At 51.3% G+C, this 19801-nt stretch overlaps 1 protein-coding gene across 6 annotated transcripts in view; it reads left to right on the top strand.

The window, feature by feature from the left end:
- Nucleotides 1–19801, top strand: part of GLIS1 (GLIS family zinc finger 1) — a 250381-nt gene that overhangs the window by 136712 nt on the left and 93868 nt on the right. For all 6 annotated transcript variants that reach the window (XM_066376329.1, XM_066376330.1, XM_066376326.1 and 3 more), the window contains 2 exons: nucleotides 7436–7613; nucleotides 13188–14067. In XM_066376329.1, coding sequence (XP_066232426.1) covers nucleotides 7436–7613; nucleotides 13188–14067 — 1058 coding nt within the window. The remainder of the gene's footprint in view (nucleotides 1–7435; nucleotides 7614–13187; nucleotides 14068–19801) is intronic.

The following is a 19801-nucleotide window of genomic DNA, read 5'->3' as shown; positions in this document are numbered from 1 at the left end:
TCCTTACACAAAGAGACACAGAGCACATTTCACTCTCGCTCTCGTTCTCTGCTTGCATGCACGAGGAAGGGCCATGTGAGGGACAGAGTGAGAATGTGACCATTTATAAGTCAGGGAGAGAGCTCTCAGCAGTACTTAGTCTCCGGAAAGGGGAGAAAATAAATGTGTTGTTTAAGCCACCTACTCTGTGGTGTTTTGTAATGGCAGCCCAAGCAGACCAGTACACTAGGAAAGTAATCAGCTGCATGGACTCTGAATCTCATAATGATGTGGAATAACATCTGGGTCAGCGCTGCCCTCTCAGTCCGAGAGAGCTGGGCTTGCACCATTTACCAGCTGCATGACCTTGGACAAGTCACTTTTCCTCTGGAAAATGGTGTTAGCAATACTGGCATGGAAAGAGCCTAATACCGGGCCTGGCACATAATGGGCATTTTGTGAACTTTGGTATTCATGATACATTATTTAAAAAAATAAACAGTATAAGAAAGTAAGTATATTTTCCTGATTTTTTTTTTGTCAAAAATATAGATACATATGGAAATACCACAGAGATTTATGTGTCATTATGTCTGCTATGGTTCTCTCTGGTTATTGGCCTTATAGGTGACATTTATGTTCTAATAGTTGTCTAGGTATATTTTCTAATTTTTTCATCCAACAAATATGTGCTAATCTGGTAGCAGTCCGAGAGTCCGAGAAGAACTCGACCAATATATGTGTTCATATACATAGATGCCTGCGCCTACAGGTGAAAGCAGCCCTGGGCTGCTCCCTCCCAGCCTGAGATGAGACAGAGCAGAGGACTCGCCCTGGTTTCTCTGCGGCGACGTCCTGAGGTGAAACTGCTCAGGTTTTACTGGCCTGAGTCCCTGTAAATCTAGTTTAGCTTTAAAGGAGAATTTATGGAGTTTTGTGATCTGGGATAAGAGAGGACGGATGGCCATAAACCTGGCATGAGGCCTTGAGCATCAGGCTCTGTAGCTCTGGAGGCCCTGCCAAGCTTACCAGCCAGAAAGTTCACGGTGGAACCAGGGCTCAACCTAGCTGTGTGTGTGACAAAAGCTTGGTTTGTTTTCCTAAGTTGCAAATATGGAAGTGGACAGTCCTTTCAGCCACCCAACTTCCCAATGTTTTCAAGCACCTCCGGTGGGTCTAACTGTATGCTAGGAATGAGGGGAGTATCCCCAGTGGAGCCTAGGTATCTAGAGAATCTACTCGCTATGCAACAAGGACAAATCTCTTCCCCATCTAGGCCCCTGTTTTCTGTATGTAAATTGGAAAAAATCATGTCTCTGATTGCTCAGATATTCAGCAGCTCTGGGGGCTCAAAACCCTGTCCTGAAGGACTGACTTCACTGACTTGTGGGGAAAGCAGGGATTTAATTGCACCTAAAAGCATCCACGTGCCTGTACAGAGTGTTATAATCTTTTGTGGTGATGTGGAGATTTAGAGATCAATTGTGTAGAGTATTTGGCATTTGCTGGGTGTACAGAAAGAAGGTGCCCCTTAAATGGCAGCCATTCACACAGACTGCTGTGAGCTGAGGTGGAGGAGCCCAGGGAGGGCCGGAGAGAACAGGGAACATTGCAGAATGAGGTGCACTTCTCTTGAGCTCTGAGGGCTCAGAGGGTTTGGAAGGTGTCGGGCCACCCTGACTGGATGGGTGAGTGTGTGTAGACATCATGGCAGCAAAGCATCATGGGAGTATGAGGAGGCTGTGGAGGCTCTGGAGACAGACTCCATTTATTTAATACTCATCAGGGGCCAGCCCTGTATTCAGTGTTTGACAGTTGTTTTCACACCATCAACTCTACCCTATAAAATTCTCTACCCATTTTACAGCTGCAGGAAAATCTAACTGCAAAGCCCTATCTCTAACTGCTACACTAGCTCAGGGGTTGGCAAATTACAGTCCAAGAACCAGTGAGTTGCTTTTCTAAATAAAGTTTTATTGGAACACTGCTTCATTCATTTGTTTACATATTGTCTATGACTTTTTGTTTATGGTCCACATTGATAGTAGACTATATGGCCTGCAAAGCCTAAAATATATGCTGTCTTGCCCTTGACAGAAAAAGTTTGCTGACAAGATGGACTCAGTCAGGAAATGCAGTGTAAGGGTGAAGCCTACATTTGCTGAGTGAGTTTGGGCAAATTGTTAGCCCTCCCTGCCTCAAGCCTGCCCAGTCCTACCCCTGAAGGTTGTAGTGAAGCTTAGTGGTGATGGCTGCAGAATGTCGTGCAGACTGTAAAGTACGGTACTCTGTCACCAGTTTGGTGCCTGGCGAGCACTAAAAGTCTGCTCTGCTTGTCCATGAACGAGAAACACTCATGTAAGGCTGTCCTGGATCCAGCCTCTGGCTGCTGCTGGGACTGCAAGGAGGCGGCATCTGAGCCTGAGATGCTGAATGCATCATTGTCCCTCTCCTGCAAACTTGGCAGGTTTTGGCGTACATTAAAATTCCTGTGGGGAGTCACCTTATATGTGGTACTGCTTTATAGCCAAGTCATTACGGTAATTTGCAAAGCTCTGTGGTATGTAACTGGAGACATTTGCTTCAGATTTGTGGCTGTGACCTCATTCAGCCTGCCTGGTCCTTCATTTGGTGACCCCTGAGCCCTAGGGTCTTATCCTTTTGAGTCTGACCTCAGGGTCATCCAGACCTGACCTTTTTGGGGATAGAATGCTTCTCATACAGGGCCCTGCCTCCTGGCCCCATCCCAAGCTCAAGGATAAATAGAAGAGGTAATTATCATTTTAATCACCATTGCTTTTCTAGTGCTTACTGTGAACCAGGCACCATGCCAAATGAATTGAGTTTATAATCTCACTTAATTGTCACCAGAACCTTGTGAAATAGTTGTTAGCACCATTTTACAGCTAAGAAAACTGAGTCTTGAAGAAGAAACCAGACCAAACTCTTACCTATAAGCCCCAGAGGTGCCAGTCCAGGCTCTGTTAAAGATTTTCTGTGTGACCAAGAAGAACTCCTTTCCCTCTCTGAGCTGCAGTTTCCTCATCAATAATGAAATAGATGATCAGTCAGTCCCAGCCCTGACTTTCTAGATTTTCTCACCAACTTGTAAAAATGAACGCTGGACGACCCTGGCTGGATAACTTGGTTGGTTAGAGCGTCATCCTGAAGCACAGAGGCTGCCGGTTTGATCCCTGGTCAGGGCACACACAGAAACAGATTGATGTTTCTGTCTGTCTGTCTCTGTCTCTGTCTCTGTCTCTCTCTCTCTCTCTCTCCTGTCTTCTTTCTCTAAAATCAATCAATCAATAAAAAATTTTTAAAAATGAATGCAGGACTCCTCACCCTCCAATCTTCCAAAAAAGCTTCATTTAGATGGAGAAAGCCAAGCCCAGCATCTGGTCCCCTGAGGCAGAGAGAGATGTGGTACAGGGTACAGCCCCTTCCCAGGGTACCCCCAGCCTACCTCAGGGATGTGGGGCTGATATTCCCTCATTCCCCTATCTCCCTTGAAAAAGACTCCCTCCTTGTTCCCTGGAGAAGGAGAGTGAGCAGGTGTGGGTCCTCTGATACACTTGGGGACAGATAGGCAAGATGCCAACAGGCTGGCGAGCAGTGGGGGTCTGGCTGACTTGGGCTGGGGTAGGCAGCAGTGACAGTACCCCTGTCTTTCCAGTGGTGGCAGCATCTCTGGGAAACATTATAGTCTCTGGTTTAATTTTCAGCCTTTGAGAAAGCTGGTGGCCCAGGGTAGGGTCTGGCACAGGCCGTGGGGTACCTGGGTTCGGGCCCTGGCTGTATCAGCAGTTGGCATGCTACTTGCCAGCTTTGTTGCTTATGTCCCTCTGCAAGGTGGGGAGGGTTGCACTTTCATCCAGAGCCTGTGAGGGTTACATACGACAATGTTTGAATGGACTTGAGGCCCCAAGCAGTGCCAAACTGTGACCCAAAGAGCTCCTTCCTTCCTCCTTCCCAGAGCCGGCTTGCTTATTTATTATAGGAAACCTTCTTAATGTATCCAGCAGAGAAGAAGCCAACAGGCCTCAGCTGTTTATCGAGTGATGACTGTCTCTCTCCACATCTCAGTCCCTGGTGGCCAGTGTGACTTTGGATAAACCATTCAACTTCCCTGAGCCTTTGTGTGGTTGTCTGCAGATGGAGTGATCCTACCACCTGGCAGAGTTAGGCATCATTATAATGGTTAAGTTTGACTTTCCCAAAGGTCCCCCAGCTGTGACTCATTGGAGTCACAGGTGAGGATGCTTATTCAGGAGCCCCCAGTTGTCTATCAGTTGCCTAAAAGTGGCAGGACTGAACTTGGGCTTTGAAGTCTGAGTGATCTGGGTGGAGCCACAGGTGAAACCCAGACCCCTGGGGCCCGTCGAAGGACCCTAATCTCTCTAAACCTCAGCTTTTTTCATTTGGAAATTGGCTGTCATGAGCCCACCTCACAGGGATGGACACTTAAAGGTACTAAATGTGCCTGGTGCCTAGGAAGTGCTGGATGAATAGGGCCTGAGAAATGCAGGGCTCCCCAGCACCCTTTGTGGGGCCCACCGTCCATCGTTCCACACATCCTCCTGAGTGAAGGAGGGGTAAGTTGGGGACTCAGAGGTCCCCAAAGGGCCTGGTGGGTGAAGGAAGCTCAGAACTGTCTCCCAAACCCAAAGACTCTGGGAGAAAGACTGTGGTTGAACAGCCCTATGTGATGATTAAGCTCTCTCTGCTCCAAACGCTATTAATGGTCATAAAATCATCCACAGTTTCCTGAGGCCCAATCCCATGGCTTGCCTCAATGGGACAATAAAATTGCATGCAGAAACGATTTAGAAAAGGCAAGGACCGCCAAGCAGAGACGGAGTTAAACAAGCGGCAGCCTGCTCTCATTAGCTCAGGCCATTCACATTTGTTACCAGGGATTTCCTTTTAATTAAAAAACAACCAAGTTATTAAAAAATAAGCTTGTGACGGGCTGGCCGAGCGGCAGCCAAAGCCAGCGGGAGCGAGTGTTCCTCACAGCAGGACATGGGCCTACGCTCTGCCCGGGAAGGTGACACAGAGGGCAGCCTCTGAGCAAAATGTTTATTTGAGCCCTCTCGATCAGGCTGGCCTGTGCCTGGGGACCCAGAATCTTGTCTGAGCCCCTTACCTGCCCTGGAACCTTGGGAGCGTTGCAATCTCATCTGCAAACTACAAAGTGCTCAGCAGGTGAATGCCTGGTGCCTGTCCAGAGCCCATGGCAAATTAGCTCAGAGTGTCTGGCCTTGGAGGTAGGCTGCAATTAGGGTAGGGATGGATTTTTGGCTAAGAGGTCACTTTTTATTACATAGTGATTATGATGTAGGGTCTGGGTCTGGCAAACCTGAGCCAGAGATCCAACCCAGACTCTGAGGAGCTGTGTGATCTTGGGCAAATAATTTAACTTCCCCAAACCTCTGCTTTCTCTTCTGTACATTGGGGATAATAATACCCATACCTCTTTCAGAGGCCAATGGGGAGGCTCCACTGAGACAGTAGACCACACCCAGGGCCTGCACACGCAGCTCAGCAGTGGCATCTGTCATTCTTGTCCTTTCATTAGGGGTGTTCTGGTGCCAGCTCTTTTTTTTTTTTAATATTTTATTTATTGATTTTTTTTTAGAGAGAGAGGAGTGAGAGAGAGAGAGAGAGAGACATGGTGCCAGCTCTTATCCAGTGGTGTATCTTGCTCCATATTGACAGTACCTGGACAATACTTGGGCCTGTTAATAATGTTTTATTACCTATCTAGGGTACTTTATGATTTTCAAATTGTTACTTGACAATAAGAACACTTTCTACTTCTGGCTCGTCTACTAGGTGCCAGTGCTGTGCCAGGCGCTCTGCACCTCAGTGTTCAAAACCTCGCAGCATCTCTGGCGAAATGGCATGGTTGTCTATCTTACACTGGGGGCTGAGGTTCAGCCTTGGTTAGGGTCGGCCTCAGGGAGTGATTTGTCCAAGTCACAGGTTTGGTAGGGGCATTAGGGGCTCACGCCGAGGTCCACAGGGCCCGAGGCCCATATAGGTCCTTTCCTCCTTAGCATAACCTGGCTGGGTGACAGGGCGGAAAGCCTAAGTAAGAAGTAGATTCTTCAGATTAACTCTTTTCACACTATAGATGAGAAAACTGAGGCCTGGGGAGTGGAAATAACTTAACAACCATGCCTAACTTAACATGCCTAACACTTCTGTTATATGTTACATGGTTTTTCAAGGGTTTTCACATCTGCTGCCTCAGTCCTCATAGAAACCCAGTAGTTGGGTCAGGCAGATAGTTAGGCTGTCAAAGAACCAGGGAGGATACAGAGGTGTGAATAACTGTATACTGTATTTCTATGGTATGATGCAATTTGGCAAACAATATAGGTTGAGCTCTGGTGATTACAAGAACAGGTGTTATTTAATAAGCACCTGCTCCTTGACATATAATGTCAGCCTGCTGGGCAGCCAAGTTCTAGACCACCAGCTCCAGCACATGGCCATGCACCTTGTCAAATGAGCATCAGGTGATCAATGGGAGGATCAGAGGTGGACTAAGGTCAGTTGAGGCCCCAGGTGTAGAGGAAAATATTGGGCCCTTTAAAAAAGAGAGAGACAGGGAAATAAAAATACATGTTAACCATTTTTTTTTTTTTTTTGTATTTTTCTGAAGCTGGAAATGGGGAGAGACAGTCAGACAGGCTCCCGTATGCGCCCGACTGGGATCACCCGGCACACCCACCAGGGGCGATGTTCTGCCCACCAGGGGGCGATGCTCTGCCCCTCTGGGGCGTCGCTCTGGGGCAGAGGCCAAGGAGCCATCCCCAGCACCCGGGCCATCTTTGCTCCAATGGAGCCTCGGCTGCAGGAGGGGAAGAGAGAGACAGAGAGGAAGGGGGGGGGGGGGTGGAGAAGCAAATGGGCGCTTCTCCTATGTGCCCTGGCCGGGAATCGAACCCGGGTCCCCTGCACACCAGGCCGACGCTCTACCGCTGAGCCAACTGGCCAGGGCCCCATATTTTTTAATAAATAAAAAATATTATGTACTATTAATGTTAAAATTGCAGATATGAAACCAAACTTGATGTCATTAGAAAAAAGTGTAAAGTTGGAGTTTTGCGGGGCCCTTCAGAAGTTGGGGCCCAGGGCGCACGCCTGGTGTACCTGCCGTTAAATCCGCCTCTGGTGAGGATCATAGAATCTGAGCTTCCCAGAGACAGGAGCTTGTCTGTCTAGTTCCCAAGTGCCTCCTGCACCTAGCATTGTGTCTGGTACTATTATTAATCCTTCCGGTGACTATGGGAATTAAATGAGGTATTGCTGTGCCTTGGATTTGATTAGTGTTGGCTCAAAACTGCTCTGTTTCATGCTGCACCCAACGACTGCCCTCTCCCTGCACCCCCCTGCAGGCTGTCCCTACTTACTTTGTCTCCTCTTCCTGTCTTTCTCTGCCTAGTGAACGGGAGCTATGGCCATTGCACCCCAGGCTCGGAGAAGAGCCTGCTGGACCTGGACCTTGCTGAGGGCCTTGGCCCCACCTGCCGCCAGGGCCTGTTTCTTCCGGCGGGAACCCCCCCACCCCGGGGCCACCCCCCAGCCTGTGAGAGGTTGCTCCATTTCCCCCACCCCAGCAGGTATGTGCTCCATCCCTACAGACAGCTATCCTCAGCGGACACTCCCTGGAGGCCAAGGACCAGGGGACTCCAGACCTCATCTAACTTCCCTGCTTGTGGGATACCCAGGGAAACTGAGGCACGGGATTGCCAGGGACCAGCCAGAGCCCAGTAGCACAAGGATGACTACCTGGTCTAGGCCTCATACCTCCTGCATTATAGGGCCTCAGGAGAGACAAAGATAGATGGTTTTATTGAGGTGTGTTTTCCCATTATAGCAGTTAAGGTGCCTTTTCACAGAGGATCAGTCATTTTAGAAGAGAAAGATTTGGAATGAGTTGGGGAAGGAAAACTCAGTTCAGGGTTTACACTGTCAAACCCTGGACTGCGTAGAGAGGAGTTCCTCCACCTGGGGCCATCTGCTGCCCCAGGAAGCCATCACTCCACAGAACCTGCCAAGTACCCATCATTATTCCATGCTCACACATTTCCAGTGATGTCCACCTCTGCAGAACATTCTGTTAGATTGTATGTTGGGCTGAAACCTGTCTCCAGCAGCTTCTCCTGGGGTCCCACACATCCCTCTGTGCCCTCTGATTTGATGACAGACAGAGGTCAACCATAGACAAGCCTCTATACCCGCCCCCTTGGGCCCAAGGGCCCTCACGCCACTGCTTGGGACTGCTGACTTGGGGCCTGTTCACAGATCAGAGAGTCTAAAAACTGGTCCAGTTGCCTGCTCACACTTTATCCCTTCACCAGCCATTTACCAAGTGCCTACTGTGAGGCAGGCACTGTGGGGTGCTGGGGTGCCCTGGCAAGGGAAGCAGAGCTCTCCCCAGTGGAGCTTACTTTCCAGTGGGCACTCACAGTGGGAGAGATTACTAAACGCTTTTTCCTCCTGTGAAACCTTTTTATTTATTTATTTATTTAGAATTTAGATTTCTTATGGACTTCCTTGATCTCAATGAGACTTCTAACTTACAGAAGTGTATTAGGCTGCTTGGCTGCCATGACAAAATACCACAGATTGGGTGGCATAAACAACAGACATTTATTTTCTCACACATCTCTGGGCTGGAAGTCCACAATCAAGATGTCAGCTGGTTTGGTTTCTCCTGAGGCATCTCTTGCTTGCAGATGGCCACCTTTTCACTGTGTCCTCACATGGTCTTTTTTCTCTGCACACACCCTTGGTGTCTCTTCCTCTTATAAGAACACCAGCCCTTTCGAAAATAGGGCCCCACCCGGCACGATGCGGTGTGGAGAGGATGTTATATTGAGTGGGACACTTGAAACCATGTCAACACAATAAATTAAAAATAAAATTTTCAAATTAAAAAAAAAAGAAAAGGAAAATAGGGCCCCACCCTATGACCTCATTTAACCTTAATCACCTCCCTAAAGCCTCTGTCTCTAAATGCAGTCACATTGAGGCTTTAATAAGTGAATTTTAGGGAGACATCAATTCAGTACATAACAGCACCAAACACCCTTTAGATTTCAAGCTGTGCATTGCTTGGCAACAGTCAAGTGCATGTATCCGCTTGATAGTTCACCGAGGTTCCCCAGCAGTATCCAGCTCCTCCGGGGAAATTCTGTCTCAGGGTGGAAACTATGCTAACCTAGGGAAAACTAAGGAGGTGTATTTTTGTTTGTTTGTTTGTGTTTTTTTTTTTTATAGAGACACTCAGAAGTATCATTTGTCATTTTGAATGCCATTTTGACAATTTGGGGCACAAGAGAATCTGTCCTCCGAATCCTAAACCAGCATCAGTCTTAAGTTGCTGCCACCTGTACCACCACCTGTACACTGAAGTGGTTGACTTCGCCCTGGCACTTTCAGACCCCCTCATTTTCCTAAAGAAAAAGAGGGCCCAGCCCCTGTCCCACACGGGGCAGGTCCCGTCACTCCTCCCTCCCACTGGCTGGCCTTGTGCTCGGGGCCCCTCTTCTCCTGACCTCTGGTACCTTGATCCACTGCCTGGATTCCCGCGGTAGCCGCATCAGCCGCCTCCTTGATCCAGCCCAGCTTTCTGATACTAATAAGATAGCTCCCCCCTTCTGAGTGACTTCTGCCTGTGCCTCTTCTCTTGTGTCATCTGCACAGTCCCAGGAGACCCAGGTCCTACTGCTCATAAGTGACAATCCTGGCATGCTAACTATTCACCACACCCTGGGCCAAGCACTTCACATGTGCTGACTCAGCCAACCCACACTGCCATAGGGTGGGGAAACTGAGGCCAGGGGGGCTACAGAAATAACTAGAGGTCACCCAGCAAGTGGTGAAGAACTTGAGCAATATCCTGATTTTGTTTATGCTTAAAACAACTGCCCACTACCATCACAGTCAGCAGAATGTATTGTTAATTGTGGCTCAGAGCCTGTGGCTCTGTCACAGGCTCTCTGGATGACCTCGTATGAGATGCTGACCCTCTCCATGCCTGGCTTCCTGACCTGTAAGAGGAGGGTGGAGTCACAGGGTGTGCAGGCTCCCAGTGGGGCCGGAGGTGCCCGTACCCGGGCCCCTGCCTGCCCAACACCAGCTTCCTGCCCTTGAATGTGCCGCGTAGTTTCATATTTTTCACATCTTGACCTCCAGAGCCCCTGTGCACTCTTCTGTTTGTCACAACTCTACCCAGCCCTCAGCGAGTTTAACCTTTCCCTCAGGGGGCTGGTCCTCAGTTTCCCCATCGGAAGGGGAGATTCTCAAGGGCAGGGACCTGCCAGGGCTTCAGACTGTCTCGAATCCCCAGCCTTACCCAGCACAGTGTGAAAAGCCTGTGGAGTGAGCCTGCTGACCCTCAGCCCCGGCTGCAGTCCTTGAACCATTGGTTGTGTGGACCCCATGAGGTCCGACATCACCCTCTTCTCCCTTTGTGTCTCTGCTGGGGAAACATCGATTTTTCCCAATTTTGGCAACTCCCTTCCAGGGTCTAGGATGATTGACAGGCACATTTGAGTCCTTGAGACTCAGAGCATTGAGCTGCTGGGAAACATAATGGTTCTTAAACTAGATCATTTTACAGATGAGGAAGTGGAGGCCTTGGGTAATAAAGTGCTGTGGGAAAATCCCAGCCTCTTATTTAAACAGATCCTGGTTCAAATTCCTGCTCTGTCACTGGCTGCCTCTGACAGCTTAGGCAGGTTGCTTCAGTTTTTCTCAGTGTGAAACAGATGGTGGTCTCTCCCTTGAAGAATTCGGTCATGCATTCAGCAGATACCACGCATCATTCTGCAGCGTTCGGATCACACTGAGACGGCCGTCGGGACAGCACCTGGCACGTGGAGCTGCTCCACAGTTGTTTGCTCTGTCTGAGGACTCAACTCACAGTTTCTAGAAGTGTGATGGGAGTTGCCTGGGGTGCGCAGGGCTCACTGGCAGAGCAGAGTCCAAACTGCTGCCTGGTCTCACTGATCTCACGGACAGCGAGGGCAAGCCGGGGCTGCCTCAGCTGGCATTTGAAGCTCTGGGATGCCAGGACCCAAGTCGCCCACTCCCCACCTGATGTCATTAGAGGTTTTGCTGTTGATTATTCAATTATTTGGTTGCCTCAGTCACAGAAAGCTACAGCTATTCTCTTCTTCTGGTAAGGGTTGCTTTAACCTGACACTATTTTTACAAGGATTGTTTGAAATAGGGACTTGCCTGGTTGCCCTTCCCTGCCTGTACCCACCGCTGCCAGGCCCAGGATTACAACCATGCAAGGAACAGCTGTACTTTTATTTTTTTAAGCTCCACAGTCACAACTTGGGTATCAGCTCTTGAAGCGACTCAGAGCTTTCTGCCGGTGATGGTGGGCCCAGCATCGCCAGTCCTGGAGAGGGGGTTCTGTGTTTGCTGTCTGCCCGGAATCCAAGCTCTTTCTGACTCCACTGCCCATGTTCTGGGCAGCAGAATTCCTGGGTGGGAAGAGAGGTCCCTGGTGAACTAGCCAGAGAATTGTTCAAGTGTAGCTGAGAAATAAGCAGAAGAGTCCCTCCCCCAAGCCCTTACCCAGGGAGTGCTTCAGGTCCGTTCTACAGAGGAGAAAGGCACACAGACAGGAGGAGGGAGCCCGGGTTCTGGCCCCAGCCCTGTCACTGGCTTGCTGCTCACGACTGTGGGCGAGGCCTGTGCCCTCTCAGCTCCTTTCCCAGCCACGTAGTGATGGGGGTGGGGGCACTGCTCTCTGAGGGCTCTGGGCCCTGACTTTCCTTATCCTCTGTGCCTTCTTCTCACCTCCCCACCTGTGACTGGAGCTGGGGGTGCCACAGCTGCAGAGCCCGAGAGGAACGGGCGAGAGCTGCAGGAAATGCCACTGGAAATAGGCAAGCGGTGAGCCCCCAGCCCCACAGGCCTGCTGCAGAGAGCCCAGGGACGGTTGCAGTCATGGTGGCACTGTTCGCTCTGCCATCCTCTTTCCAGGTGGCTGTCCTGGCATTTGTCCTCTCACTTGATCCTGGCAGCCTCTCTGAGTGGCTTGGTCCTTATTCCATAGGCCAGGTAACTGCGGCTCAGACAGGGCAAGGTCTGAGGATATGCGGGGTGTCCTAGTCAGAGTTTAGGCACATAAACAGGTTTTCTATTCTGCCCAGCCAGCCAGTGGGGGCTTCTCTGACCTGAGGCCCAGAGTCAGCTTGTTGGCCTGTCTCCTTCTCAGAGTCATCTGGTGACCAGCAGGCCCTGGTGTCCCCACCTGCACTTACTTACCCAAATTTGGGAGATGCCCTCTCTAGAAATGCATGTACTATATGTGTGATGAAGACACCACCTCAGCCAGCCCAGCCCTGCCCACCACACCATCCTCACCCCCAGGAGTAGACCGTCCTGATGTTGGGGTGAGGAGAGAGGCCCAGAGCACCTTGCTCGGGTGTGCACAGCAGGAAATGACAGGCTGGCCTTGAACCCAGGTCCTCTGCCTCCCACGTGCTGCCCCGCCTGGCCACAGCTTCTCCCCAGATCTCGTTTCATGTGGTCATAGTGTCTGGGCTTGAAATTCTAGGACATCACCACCCAGTGAGCTTTTCCTCAGTTATTCCTGGGATGCACCTTTACCAGAACCGTGTTTCAGAAACCTCAGCCACTGATATTCACAGTGTGAAGACAGATTGCTTGGGCAAAACGTCATCCAACTAACATTTTTAGAAATTATGCAAGATTACAAAAATTAATAAAGATTTGAGGGACATGTCAGCAGAATTTAAAACAAACTGGGCCCTCAAAATATCAGCCTTGGTCTTCTCCTTGCAGAACTCACTAGAAGGTCAGAGGCAGGACAGACGGCATGCAAGGCTGGAGGGCGGGCTGGGCCCGGTAAAAGATGTGCCTTTTCTGGCATGCTGTTTCGACTTTGAACCTCTCCCCAGCCTTGCTCCTGTTCCTCTCACTCCCCGAGTTTCTCCACACTCTTCCTTGCTGACCAGACAGCCAAACTCTGCCCTGCTCCCTTCCCCTCCCTCCTCTTTCCCTCTACTACCCCCTTCTATCCTGCACCCTCCCTCTCCAGCTCTGGGCTTCGGCCCTCGGGTTCCTGTTCCTTGCCATTGCCTGCCTGGGCCTCTCCACTGCGGAGTGCCCACCCTCTCATGGCCTCTCTGGCCACTGTCTTCCAGGTCACCCAGGCCCCAGGCCGCGTATATGAATGGCAGCCTCCCAGCCGCACAGCACATCAAGCAGGAGTCCCTGCCCGTCTACCGGGCGATGATGGAAGCTCGGGCACCCCTGTCTGCCCACTGCCGGACCCCATCAGCCACCGGCCTGCACACAGACCTGGACCTCCCAGGCCGAGGCCTTGCCAACCCTGCACCTTCCTGCTACCTTCTAGGCAGCGAACCCAGCTCCGGCCTGGGCCCCCCACCTGAGGCCCACCTCCCCGAGGGCGGCCTGAAACGCTGTTGCCTCCTGGGCCTGCCCCCAACCTCCTCAGCCTCCTCCTCACCCTGTGGCTCCTCCGACATCACCTCCATCATTCGCTCCTCCCAGACTGCTCTGGTTACTTGCGTAAATGGACTCCGGAGCGCCCCTCTACCAGGAGACTTGGGGGGCCCCCCCAAGCGGGCCCAGTCCGGCCCTGCAACCACTGAGATTCATGAGGGCAGTTTGCAACTTGAATCCTGCCGGAAGGCGGGCTTCTTGAAGCAGGAGCCTGCGGACGAGTTTTCGGAGCTCTTTGGGCCTCACCAGCCTGGCCTGCCGCCCCCCTATCCTTTGCCTCAGTTGCCATCAGGCCCTGGCCTTGCAGGCCTGGGGCTGGGCCTGGCAGCGAGGGGGGCTGGGCGGCAGGCCTGCCGTTGGGTGGACTGCTGTGCAGCCTATGAGCAGCAGGAGGAGCTGGTACGGCACATTGAGAAGAGCCACATCGACCAGCGCAAGGGCGAGGACTTCACCTGTTTCTGGGCAGGCTGTGTGCGCCGCTACAAGCCCTTCAACGCCCGCTACAAGCTGCTCATCCACATGAGGGTGCACTCAGGCGAGAAGCCCAACAAGTGCATGGTGAGTTCCCACAGCCACCAGGCCACGTCCAAGCTGGTCCTGGCAGAGCAGCACCCACCTCTCTGCCAGAGAGGCAGACCTGGGCCTCCTTATCTGGGGGCTGGCTAAGATCCCCTGTGGTTAAGGAGGGAAGGAACAATGCTATCAATGTGGCCACTGGTCAAGATGGTCAGTGACCCTTCACTGAGAACCTTGGCAGAGGACCTCTTGTACTTGCTATGTGGCCCATCCCCACCCCAAACTAGACTTACTACATGGGCTGGTGTTGCACACATGGTTAGGGTGACAGGCATACTCTGAGGTCACAGCATGTTCAGCCAGCCTTCCTTCTTCCATGCACATGCTTAGTATCTCACTTGCTATTGGCCACACGACTTGTGGGGAACAATCTGTTCTGCTGGGTCTCCACCCGGCATCTTTCTTAGGGAGGCTTTCTAGGCCTCCTGTAGAAGCCCACGGGCTTGGCTGGCTTCTTGTTGGAAGAACTGGGTCTCACAGCCATTCTGCTTGAGAGCTGTGGGTCCCTGGAGCAGGCTTTGGGGTATGGCCAAGGGTCAACAGATAAGGCCCTGGATAGTACCTGCAGTGTTCTGGTTGTGGTACACACACACACACACACACACACACACACACACACACACACACACACACACTGTAGGAACCTGGGCCACTGGCCATTCTGACTGGTCATTTCGGTGTCTGCTCTCACTGTGGTGGGAGTCCCTATCAGAGGAATGTAGGCTGTGCGTACCACCAAGGCCTCAGCTGAACGGCTGTGCCCACCACTGAGGCCCAGCCCGCCCGCCAGGAGAGGCGCCAGCCTGGAAGGGAAGGGCTGCTGGAGCACCAGTGCCTGCCCATTGAGGCATTGCTGAGGCAAAGGAAGGAAGCAGTGTGTCTGGTCTGCAGGCTGGTGTCCTAGGCAAGGCTGAGTTTCTCCACACTTGGGTGCTGTCATCGTCCCTGCGCCCTGCCTCATGGAGTGCCCAGTCTGAGAGGGGGTGTGACAGAAAGAGGCCACAGCTGTCCCTGCTCAAAGCTCAGGGCAGCATTTGTAGGAACCAGGGAGGAGGCAGGAAGCATTGGCAAGTGGCAGTATAAACTCCATCCTGCTGGGACCAGCTAGTCGCCCTTTGGCCCCCATCTGCTGTGTTGCTGTGAGTTGGGCATCCACTGGCCCAGCCTATTCAGCTTCAATGAGGAGTTCGCTTTATAGACAAGTGGAGGGGGGGGCAGTGAACAACCTGTGGTTGGCATGCTGGTGTTGTGGGGAGAGGCTGGAGTGAGCAAGCTGAGCATTTTGAGTTTATCACATGCCTTTGGCCCAAGAGGATGCTGGAGGGAGAGCTGGTGCCAGGCACTCTCTGGGGATGCCCCAGTTTGCTTGGGTTGTCATGACACATGGCTTGCTGAAAGGCATGTCCCCGCTTGGAAGGGGAGGACCAATGATCATCACAGACCAGGGCTGCTGGAAGACAGAGGGCCCTGTTTCTCTCTGAGACAGCTACTGAGCTACAGTTCTTCACGTCATCTTTCCTGTGGTTGAGCCCACTGGTGTCTGTGGGTCCCTGGCATGGTGTGGTCAGTGGCCTTCTTCCCCCAGGGCCTCCGGCGTGAAATTGCAGCATCCAGGAATATCTGTATGGCATGTTAGGGCCCTTGGAGATGATTGAGGCTTTCACTACCCATTTTCCAGTTTGGTAAACAGAGGACCAGCAAGTAGGTTGGTGAAACCCAGATTACCCGGTGTAGTCTCAGGATCTCTCTCTCGAGTTCTTTCTCCTGGGCCAGCCTGCCAGGATCATGTCTGATTGATTCAGTGGACTCCACAGAACACACTGGCTTACATCTGGCTCATGCCTGACTCTGGGACCTAGACCCACGCCTGCCGGGGTCCATGCCCTGGGGGCACTCACCATCAGCGATGGGTGGCAGATCAGTGACAGGTTCTGGGATGGAGTTCGCATAGGCTTAAGGAGGGGAGGCTCAGAGGGCTTCAAGGAGGAGGTGATGTTAAATCTCTGTCTACACTGACTCATTTACTCTTCACAAGAATCCTGTAAAACTAACAGTTTTTACAGGTAAGGAAACAAAGGTTTAATGCGGTCCAGCTTGCTTTCCACTTGCTACTATAAGAACACTCATCTTGACTCGTTGGGGGCTTGGGATTATGGGGTAGTACCAGCAAACAGCTGCTGAGTGCTGACCGCATGCAAGGGCTGTTCTATTCGATAACTCTGTGTGGTCCTCACAACTATCCTATGGGGTAGTACTATCAGAACCCCCATTTTACAGATGAGGAAACTGAAGCTCAGAGAAATTGCATGATTTGTCCCAGGTCACACAGCTAGAGATGAACAACAACAATAATAATTAATCATGATAATAATAATAGTAACAACAATAAAAATATACAACCTGTCCAAGTTTCTATAGCTAGTAACCATTAAAGCTGAATTTGAACCCACATCTTTCTAAACAGTGATGCTCTTGTGTAAATTTTTCTCCTGTTCACTTGATTGTTCTCCGGGGTCAAAGGGCCAGCCCTGCTGGGTCCCACCATCTGGAGATGGTAGCAGAGGTCTCCTCTGAGCTCCTCCCTGCCTGCTGTGGGAGTGCTCCCCCTTCCTGAGATGCTGGCGCAGTAGGCAACCCCTGGGAAGGGGCGGTCTCCAGCCCACACCCAGATAAATAAAATCACTCTTCCCTGTAAAATTATTAATTTCTCATGACAGGCCTGTGCTACCATGTGCTGTAATAGACAAAGGAATTTTGGACCCGGACCTCTGGAGAACAGGAAATAGATGAGACACTTTGATTGAAGAGTAAATGGCCCACTAAAATAGCAGTTAATCCTTTTATTATCTTTCCAGCAGCCATTTCCACAGTTCTTTCATGAGGTAAGCCTTCCCCACCCCATCCAACTGTAACACTCCTGTCCTTGCAGCTGGTTTACATTTAGCCTAAGTGTGAAGGCTCTGCTCCCACACCACGCGGGCCTCGAGGTGTCTGGAGGAGCCCAGCTCCCCTCTGCCCAGGCCTCTTGGTCCTCACGCCAGGCCTGGGACCGGGCCCAACCTCGCTGGCCCCCAGAGTCGACCACACCATCCATCCCGCACCCTGCCCTCTCCCCGGCGTGTCCACGCCATCCAGAGGAAGCCCTCTAATCTCTTTGCAATATCCTGTTATGTTTCTTTCGTTGTCCGAGTTGTCTTAGCCTTATTAAATTTGAGGTTTCATCTGTGTTACGATAGCAAGGTTACGTCCAACCCAAATACTGCCGCGACGCCTCGAAGACATTAACTTTGAAAAGATTAATTTCTTGCTTTCGTAGGTTGGCTCTCCCAGACGGTTGGAATTCTGATTGTCTGAGGCTGCAGAAATTAGCAGGCGATGTAGTTTGCTTTTCTCCACATCAAGACAGAGAGAGGCAGAGTGAAAAGGAAAACCTCTCATAGCCTTGAATTTTATAAGAAATGATGACAACAGCCCCTGACTTTTGTGAGGAGCTTTTACCAAAGCTGTGAGCACAGTGGGGAAACTGTGTGTAGACGGGTGAAAAGTGCAGGTCTTGAGTTCTGAGACCTAGGTCTCTGCATGTCCCTGCCACTTACCAGCTATATGACCTCAGGCAGGTGACGTGGCCTTTCTGAACTGAAGCACACTTGCGAATAAAATGGGACAATGCTAGCACCTGCTTTTCAGGATTAGGATTAGGATTGAAAGAGATGACCTAGGGATGTGCTCAGTTAATTCTGTCCTTCCCGCATCACGCTCTTTCACACTGATCATCTCAGGAGATTCGTATAGCAGCCTTAGGAGTTCGGACAGGATCACTTATAGCTCATTTACAAAAGGGGAAACTGAGGCTCAATAGGCTGTCAGTGGTGGAGCCTGGACTTGAGGTCAGCTAATTCCAGCAGCCTCTGCTGTCGGTGAGGTGGGCAGGACTGTCACATGTGCCGCTGGCCTTGTCCGGTGTCCGCCAGTGCTGCAGAGCGCGTGCTCTGCGCCAGAGCGTCTGTGCAGGGTGACTGGAGCAGAGGGGTGCTGAGGCAGAGATGCAGGGAGGCGGCTCTGGTCTGTGCCCTTCTCGTCCCGATGCACAGCTGGAGCCTCCAGGCGAGACTTCCATCATGTCCCGGTTCCTTTGGCAACTGCAGCCCACTGGTCACTGGTCCTCATCCCTCTTTGTTATTTGGCACTCTCTCAGGTGCCATTGGACATGGGGCCAGGGAAATGCATCCCACCAAAAGCTGAGCATTACTGATTGACCTTAACCAGATAGACACTTGGAACACCTGTCTGGACCTCCTGGGAGTGTCTTGCTCATCTCCCAGAGGGCCAACCCAGGCCAAACTCCCCGCCCCCCCCCCACCATCCTGGAACTTCTGTTCCTTTTATTTCTTTACCCCAACCCCCCACTACCCTGAGAAAAAATACCCTGGGTGCTAGAAGAGGGCAGAGGAGGTAGAGGGAATTGCTGTTTATTGAGATTCAGAGATTCTTATACAGTATTCTGGTTCAGTGTTGGCTATTCACCATTCCATCTTCAGAACAAAACAGGTCAAAACTTTGAGGCCCGGAGAGGCTAAATCATTTCTCAAGGTCACATAGTCTGTCACCTGGCAGGGGATAGAAACTGATCGTATCTGCCCAGCCAGGCTGTGAGCTGAGAGTCAGAGAGAGGCTTGACTGGCAATCTGGGGTCGTATCTCATGGGAAGTCCTGTGAGAGGAGAGAACTAATATATTCTGAGACATGCTATGCCCAGCCATGAGTTAAGCTGACATTCAGAGAAGAATGGCCTGTTTGTATCCCCTGGCTTAGCTGCCTGGACTGTTCTACAGGCCGTGCTGCCTTCCACCTACCCGCCTTTTCCCAGGCTCTTCTTTCCGAAGAGTAGAGTCTTCTGTGCTTTTTACATCAGAGCAGGTGAGTCCCTGGGCATCTGTTCCTTCCCTGCCCCTTGTGGCCTGAGACCAGCCCTGTGGGTTGGGCATGTTTGTAGGCCAGCAGCCATCCCTGGCTCACCTCAACATTTCAGGCTCAATCCTGAGAATTATTTGGGAGCTAGAAATATCTGAGCAGGCATGTCGACTGGGGAAGACAGTCCCTGAGGGGTGGTGAAGGACCGAGGAGCACACATCAAATGGGCTACCGTGGGCAGGGAGTTTCCTGAAGCAACTGGTAACCAACAGTTGGGGAAGGTTAGACTGTGGGAAAGTGACCTAGAAATGAGGGAAGAATCCTCCTGGAACGCTTGCTTACCCGAGGGGCAGGCTGCCCTTTGTGCGGGGCCTGTGCTGGGAGCTGGGAGTCCAGAGACAGGATGATGTGATGCGAGCCTTCTGGCACTGTGGGAAGGACGCTGCCCTTGCATCTTGTGATATTATTGCTGGATGATGGAGGGAGGGAGGAGAGCCAGGAGCTGAGGATTTGAGGCCTGGCTGCATAATCTCATCCAAGTCGGTCAAGGGGGACGGGAACATTATTGAAACACTCATTGGGTGTCTTTCAATTTATATAGGGCTTCCCCAATATATGATCTCAGCTCTCAGCACATTCCTGGAGACTGGAATTATTACCCCCATTTTACAGATGTGGAAAAGGATGTCCATTGCATGTTCAGGTTCAGGCGCCAAGTATATCATGGGTCAGATTTGAGCCCTCTCAGCCTGACTTCAGAGACTGTGCACCTGCCAGGGCCCCAAGCCACCTTCCAGTCACCAAT

Source organism: Saccopteryx leptura, chromosome 3 (assembly GCF_036850995.1).
Source record: "Saccopteryx leptura isolate mSacLep1 chromosome 3, mSacLep1_pri_phased_curated, whole genome shotgun sequence".
Classification (NCBI taxonomy): domain Eukaryota; kingdom Metazoa; phylum Chordata; class Mammalia; order Chiroptera; family Emballonuridae; genus Saccopteryx; species Saccopteryx leptura.
Note: the sequence above shows the minus strand (reverse complement) of the source record. Positions and strands in the feature narration are given on the sequence as shown.